At 37.2% G+C, this 7,767-nt stretch overlaps 1 protein-coding gene across 4 annotated transcripts in view; it reads right to left on the reverse strand.

Moving 5' to 3' along the window:
• The window catches only part of cntn5 (contactin 5), a 116,616-nt gene that overhangs the window by 21,487 nt on the left and 87,362 nt on the right, over positions 1-7,767 (reverse strand). For all 4 annotated transcript variants that reach the window (XM_042219692.1, XM_042219691.1, XM_042219690.1 and 1 more), the window contains 3 exons: positions 3,546-3,682; positions 3,253-3,382; positions 649-793 (listed from right to left, as the gene is read on the reverse strand). In XM_042219692.1, the coding sequence (XP_042075626.1) occupies positions 649-793; positions 3,253-3,382; positions 3,546-3,682 (412 nt within the window). The remainder of the gene's footprint in view (positions 1-648; positions 794-3,252; positions 3,383-3,545; positions 3,683-7,767) is intronic.

The following is a 7,767-nucleotide window of genomic DNA, read 5'->3' on the forward strand; positions in this document are numbered from 1 at the left end:
CTAAACTGTACAGATGAACTAAAAATCAGATTCTATTACAAAAAAGAGCTGCGGCACTGTAAATCTACGACTATTCAAAGAAAATGTATGCTGCCTCTCCCAGTGATAAAAGTGGAAATGAATCCTTTGTCAAGTCTAAAAGATTTCTTTCCAAACACTGAAACAATTCTAACAACATATTATTATACAGGATGCTCTACTTAAGATAGATTATGTGTTTTAGATGTTTATCTTAGTTTTTACACAAATACTTGTACATAATCTTAGGCTTGTGGTGATATACTGTTTAAAAGCAAAAATCATAATTAAGAGTAGAAATCTACCCTACTAATAGACACGCCTGTAACATTGAGCCCCTGTACACAGTGCACACGACATGTATCTACAGTGGTTTTTGAAAACAACCATATCACACCATACACCGTGTTGAACATATGTCACATTTCTAAGTTTAACATGATGACACACACATTACACACTCAAATATCCTAAGCAGAGCTATTAGCTCTGAGGTTCTTGCAAGTTGCATGCAAAGGGACAAATGCACAAAAACAATTTAAAAACTCCATGCATTCTAATAAACAAGATCAAAATAAGATATCCAGTATGTTAAAAGTTACTTTCATTTGAGAGTGGTCATGTTTGTACCTTTTATTTGGTATTATCCTCCGGTCTCCTCTCTTCCATGTTATCCGTGGTTTGGGTGAGGCCTTTGGTTTGCAATCTAATGACACATCTTTTCCAAGTGTGGCTATGACCCGTATGGGATTGGGGAGAAAAACGGGTGCTGATGCTGTGTAAGACAAACGACAAATATTTCTTTAATAAAGATTCACTACTTTAAGTGCTTATTTTAAGGGACATTTGATCGTGGATGTAGCTTTAAAACAATCTATGAATCAAATGACTTCTAACAAAATGCAGTATTACCATCTTCTACCAGAATGTAAGCCCCCACTTACAGCAAAATTCCACACAAGCTAGCTGAATAATCTGTTCAGTGGAAATTTGGATTCTTGTTTTATTTTATTTCATCTGAAACTGTTTCCAAATTCACCTGCTTACTTAAGAAATAAAACTAAATAAACAAAACAAAACAAAAAAAACCCCATATACCTGATCCTTATTGCTGTTTTAATTACTGTGCGATTGCTGAAACTTAAAAAAGTTAAAAGCATAATGCAGTTCTGACTTTTCAGCTGTGGTATTTCAAAGTAATTACTTTAAAAATGCTAGAGGGTTCAGGCTGGCACATCATGACTCAGAACACTGTGTTAATCGAAATTTACTGCAAATAACTACAATTTTCATAACAAGTATTACAAGGAGAGCTTTTATGCATACATGTATTCTTTTATTTACTGTGAAATGAGACACTTTGGCTATGTATTATAATCACACACACATACATATATATGAAATTTCAATTAATATAAGTGCCTTGCAAAAACAAATGAAGCAATAATTTTGTAAGAAAAAGGCTTCAGGCATTAACGTTGTGGTGCTAGCATATAGCTTAGTTACAAATCAAGGCCATCTACAGGCTACAGGGCTTAGTCAACTGTGATTATTCAAATTCTGAATGATGCTTCATAGGTGACATTATACACAATGACAATTCAATCCCATCTGTAGCTACAGGCTGACCCCCTCTCTCCTTGTGACACTTGTGTCTTTGAGCCTCAGTAGCTGTCTGAGTGGCAGAGGTCCCTCTAGACACGAAAGTAGCAGAAAACAGAGCAGTTGCTGTGCGTATTTGTTTTAATCAAAATAAGAGCAGGCCTACAGCTGCTGGTGGCAGTACCCGTATTACTTCACCCGCCACGCTCCCATAAGAGCTGGATCGAGGACAAGATCACAGACGTGAGGGCAGCCGCTGCCCCCACATAGCCTCTAGTGATCGCTCATCTGCAGGCTGTTATTAGTCATGTAATCTGTCCTGATAGTGTTTGCTTGTGGACATCTCCACAGAGCACAGGTCACCAGGAAGATGTGCCTGGGGGTTATACTTATGAAAACATTCGTCAACAGTCTCTAAATATCACAAGTGTGACTCTGTCTCCAAGGAGGGCAAAAAGCACCTCCTCGTCAGCACAGATAAAACTTTTTAGAAAAACAGCACTTTTGGTTCTTGCAGGCAAGCCTTTGAATTTAAATCAATTGAGCAGTGATTGTTTTACACTGGTTTTACACTAATCTTTTAAATATTGGGCAAAAAAAAACAACCATATCCACTTGCAGTAAGATTTTCAAAAGGCCACAGACTTGCCTTCAAAAAAGGGCAAGCCATACAGACAGTAAATCAAACTGTCCCTCAGGGAAACATGAAAGGGGAATGGGTGTCACAGATGTGTCCCAGTATAGAAAATGACAGGGAGAAAATACTGCATCAAGACAGAACAGTGGACAGCTATTCAGTATGACTGTTATGTTTTTTACCCAGGAGCCTCAAGAAAGAACACAGCTTCTTTGGCCTTTAATATCATTAAAGTGCTTCTGATGGAGGTTTTGTTATGTACAAAAAACCAAACCAGCAACAAGAAAAAGATACATCTACTCTGATACTCTGTTAGAAATGATGAGAAAACTTCACCATCAATATATAGACCATGTAGGCCGATATATTAATGGTTATAAGTGATTATTAAGTGATAATAGTAATGACTGACTAATAAATGGCCGATGAAAGTCATGTCCGGATCGAAGATTTGTTTTCCTAAGTAATGGGAGAAGTAATGTAGTCTGGGCTTTGATGACAAACGATAGAGCGAAGATAAGATTCTAATGGAGTCATTAAACTCCATCAAAGAAACCATTGATGTCTTCCTCTTAGTGTTTGCTCCCATTAGTATAAATCTATACCTACAAGTCATTGGTTTTTGTTCTCAGAATAAGGTAGAATTATTCAGGACTCTCCTAAGCTTAATGCTTGCAGACACCTCACTGAATATAACTATAAGAGGCGTTCTTTTATTCATGCCGCCCACCGCCTGGGTTAAATCAGGGACCATTGATTGGCAATCAGCACATCTCACAGTTCAGTGTTCTCCGCTTGCATTTCAGCAACCCGCCCTTACCTATCATGTAGTACCTTATTCAACTGTCAATACTGAATGTCTGCAATTTATTCTTTGCAGACATTCAATAAAACAATATGCAGAAAGGGAAAGTAACATAATTAAAGTAATTCACACCAATCCTTTCTGTTTTTGATACATTCTTTTGTTCAACTTAAATCCATTTAGCTGATACCTAAAATCTGGAGTTCAGCATTAGAGTAGATGGCCGCATATTTGTTTTCTGCAACACACTGGTACATTCCCGAGTCCGCCTGCTGCACTTTGTGAATGGTCAGTTCCCCATTCACTATTTCAAGTCGACCCTGGAACAAAAAAAAAAAAAAAAAAAAGAATAAAGGAATATCCCTCCTGGATGCGGAGATCATTTGCAGGATTGTACTGCATATAGTCGATGTGAAGATTCACAAGGATGATTCAGATGTTCCATAGAGCAAAAGAAAGGGTACGGTGAAGTAAAATGGGTACCTGCGATGTCAAGGGCAAACCATTACGAAGCCAGCGATAGGTGGGCCGGGGCCTCCCAATGGCCTTGCACTCCCATTGGAGCTTCTCTCCACTATCCATCTGAGTATCATTAATCATTCTGACCCACTGCGGGAGGGCTTGAAGATAGAAAAAAAAGATTACGAATAAGTAATGTATCCTTGAAGTGCACACCAGGTACAAGAACGTGCATGCATGAATACATCGTCAACGTACAACGTAAAAGGCTGAATTTTGTATTAGAGTTGAATAAAATCAGTCACTGATTAAAAATAAACTATTACGATTACTAATTTATAAATTAAGTATCAAATCAGATGTGCCATGTATTTGATGTTTGTGTACATGTTGCTTTTATTAATCTCAGTAATATTTTATGTTTTAATTAGTTAATTTGAGCATTTTAATCTTTAAAACCATCAAGCCTTTTGTTTTTGCATTCTCTTTCATGTACACTAATGTTTTTTATTTGTTGTTTATCACTTAACACAAAAGTCCTCAAATCTGGGCACTCCTTAATGTTTTTTGGTAACATGAAACAGAATAGCATGAAAAAGCAACAGAGAAGTTTTGATTCATGTACTGCAAAACAGATCTATAGCTTATTTTGGGGACAAGAAGTAAGTGTATTAAACCTTTATATTAATTAGTACTACAGACCATGCAAATTGTTTTTGCATGTATTTTGCAAGAAAAAAAATTTCAAGCCCAGCTTTTTATTGGGGCTCCGATGTGTAGAAAGCCACTCTCGTAGGGATCACTTTCATGTTTTTGTGTTATTGTCAAGCTAACATGCTCAAAACTGTAGGGAGGTCATAGTAACTGAAGGAAATCAAGAACTAAAACTTATGTCAAGAGGCAGGAGCACTTTTGCACTGAATCAAATCAAATCCCAAGTGAGTAAGCACTGAAGCAATTTTGCTTGTTTGTTCGCTACACTTATTTGTATCATGTATGTCAAAATCTTCTATCTTTCCTTCCACTTCACTGCTGGTCCAAGTCCAAGGCAAACTATGCAATAAGCAACTGCCCTTCCTGGGGACTCACCATCAGACTTTTCTCTTTTTCTCCACAGCCTACTTTCTTGTGTTCCCAAGGCTCCATCCACATTTCCTGTTCAACTCCACATACTGCAGAAAATCTCTCTCACAACTCAAGATCTTAACACTGTATAGGCTGTAGGTTTTTCTTTTTATCTTCTAGTCTCTTTCCATCTTGCACCTCTGATCTGTGGTTGTGACTTTTTTAAATTCTTGTACATTTACAAGATTATAAAATATACAAGAACCTTTTACTGGGGCAGGAACATTCTGTCAGTCTTGTGCGGGAAAGAAAATGCTAATCAGCGAGTCACAAATCCAGAGTATTTCTAGTTTATTTTAATCCCTTTTAGCTTGAATGTCTTTCACTCTCAAACAAGACCTTATAGGCAAACATCAATATATATATATTAGGGGTGCAACGATACACAAAATTCACGGTTCGGTTCGATACTTCGGTGTCACAGTTCAATATTTTTTCGATACAAAAAAAATGTTCATGCTTTTTTAATTTGTCATTTATTAAAATTATAAATATATTTTAACTCAAAAGTACAGTTTTTAAATGTAATGTTGCTGAAACAACAAAGTAATAAAAAAATAAATCTATCTGATCCAGAAATCCCTCATCTTTGGAAAAGAGAGTTTATTACAGAGAAATGGTTCTTTCCAAAATAAAAGCTATACTATACGCTTCTTCTGGAGTATATTCTCAGCAGTGTTGCCAACTTAGCGACTTTGTCGCTATATTTAGCGAGTTTTCAGACCCCTTAGTGACTTTTCTTCTAAAAAAAGTCGCTAAAAAAAGACGTGAAAGTGCGTATTGCTTTTACTCTCAACAAGCAGCGGGTGCTGTAACACAGTCAGTTCTTCTTTTACTCTTTTGCTGTTTTGTGGATCACAAGGTTTAAAACTACTTATAAACACACACACAAAGTAACTCCACCAGAGTGCCTAACACCGGTCCAAGCCCGGGTAAAGGAGCAGGGTTGGAATTGTGACATTAAAAAAACAATAATTGCTAAAAGAAATTTAATTTGTAGTTCTAAATAAACTCTAAATGCATTTAGGACATTTTTACTCACTTTATGTCTCTTCCACGATGATATTTCTCTCTCCAACAACATAGGTTACAATTAGATTAGCATGACCAATTATGCAAATTAGGCGATGACTCATTTAGCAACTTCTAGCACTTTTAGGACAACCAATAGCGATTTTCCTTACTGAGGAGTTGGCAACACTGATTCTCAGCAGCATATTAAACATATCAGGTCCCCATAAGGAGAATCATGTGCTAACGGCTATCTAAATGACTGGGTAAAGTTTGCAGCATGCGTACTTGTTGTTTTTGCCTGCTTCCACTTGTCTTTGCACTAGGGTGGTGTCAGCATAAATGTGCAGTCGTATTCATTGTGTTCCCACTAGTGCTGTCAGCTTTAATCTGAAATGACGTTAACGCCACAACACCGCAAATCTCCGTTAACGAGCTACGCGCGAATCACCCCTTGCTTCAGCTGGACGTTAATGAGCAAACTGCGCTAACGCAGTAGTTCCCACCCATGTAATTGAGCATTGCATGGCACATTCGACATACTGTTTTACTTTGCTTACCGTCATACTTCACATGAAAACCAAAATAGTTCCAAAGGCCAGATCTGAATGAGGGTGGGGGAGGTTCAATTTGCCATGTTGCAACAAGCTTAGCTTCTGTCTTGCTAGCTTGTGCTGCACTCAGTGGATCTGCGCTCGACAGTGCAGCCTAGGCGGAGTAGTGGAACGCAGATCCACTGAGCGCTCAACACAGACAGCATCGTCAGAAGAAAAGTTGATAAAATAAATTAAAAACTTTGTATTGTTCGATACATATGTGTACCAAACTGAAAGCACTGTATCGAACGGTTCAATATCCATACGAGCATCGTTGCACCCCTAATATATATGTGTGTGTGTGTGTGTGTAAGTCTAACCAAAAAGTTGTAATGCTTCTTGTGACAACTTTTTGATGATGTTTTTGGCTTTAGAACTCATTTTAAATATATTTTACTTAGCTTAGCCAAAGCTTATGCATATATTTCTGGCATGTTTTTGTTTAAGAAATTAAATCCTCCAAATAATGTCCATATTAGCGTATACTATGACACACCTTCCCAACTTAAATGGTGCACATTTCACTGTGGTTTATTTCTTGTGCAGTGTGCAGACAGTGTGACACCCGCATTATTGAGCTGTTTCTCTCACAATAACATGCCAAGCACGTTCTATTCTTTCCATATGGCACCTTCAGTAGAATACTTTTTTTGTGTGGTTTGATTGAATGATTATGGTCAGAAAGGTCTCCCTCACAATAAAAGTGCAAACTACCAGCTAACCTGTGTAAATTACATTTAGTGTGAGGCTGCTACAAATTAGGCTCGCTATTCTCCTTGTGATGTCAAGAGAATGGAGGTTGCCAAGAAGAACAGGGCCTTGAAAACATGTCCTACCAAGGTTGAAGCAGTCCATTATCTTGGGCCTAGCACATGGCACAAATACTGAGGAACTGGGAGTCATGCAGCCTCAAAGATAAGTTTATGATCACAGAAGGCGACAAACCAGGCAGAAATTCATTATTAGAAAACTAAAAACTGTTCTTAGGTGAAATTCACCCCAAAATGAATAATCATACACAAATACAAAACAGATAATGAAAATCCTTGATTAAACTTTGCAGTTCTTCAGTATTTTTTAGATGAGATGTATCATCAATAAATAAATAATAATTGTTAATAATATAAACAATACAGAAAAAAAATCAAATTATGCACCTGGGAGCAAACACAGAAGTCTATTAAGCATCAAATGAACAGGGATGTAGTTTAGAAGAAGACACACTTATTAAGTTCTCTCTCAGCTCAAACAAAACAACACATTCCTTGCTGTGATGAATCCTTGCTCTTGGATTATCTTGGGTAGATCAATACATAATTATAGCACGGGCTGTTCAGCAAATTCCTAAGGAACAGTCTTCAATTTGAAAACACTAAGTGGCAAAGATTACTTTATGAAAAATGAGTAAGAAATTCAGAAGGACCAAAATAGCAGAGCTGCTGGTTAGACTGTCATTCCTGGAATGAATGAACACTTGTGCTAATACAAGCACATTCTTAGATAATGCATAATAA

The sequence above is a fragment of the Haplochromis burtoni genome, unplaced genomic scaffold, assembly GCF_018398535.1.
Source record: "Haplochromis burtoni strain Fernald_Lab_line unplaced genomic scaffold, NCSU_Asbu1 Contig_36, whole genome shotgun sequence".
In the NCBI taxonomy this organism is placed as follows: domain Eukaryota; kingdom Metazoa; phylum Chordata; class Actinopteri; order Cichliformes; family Cichlidae; genus Haplochromis; species Haplochromis burtoni.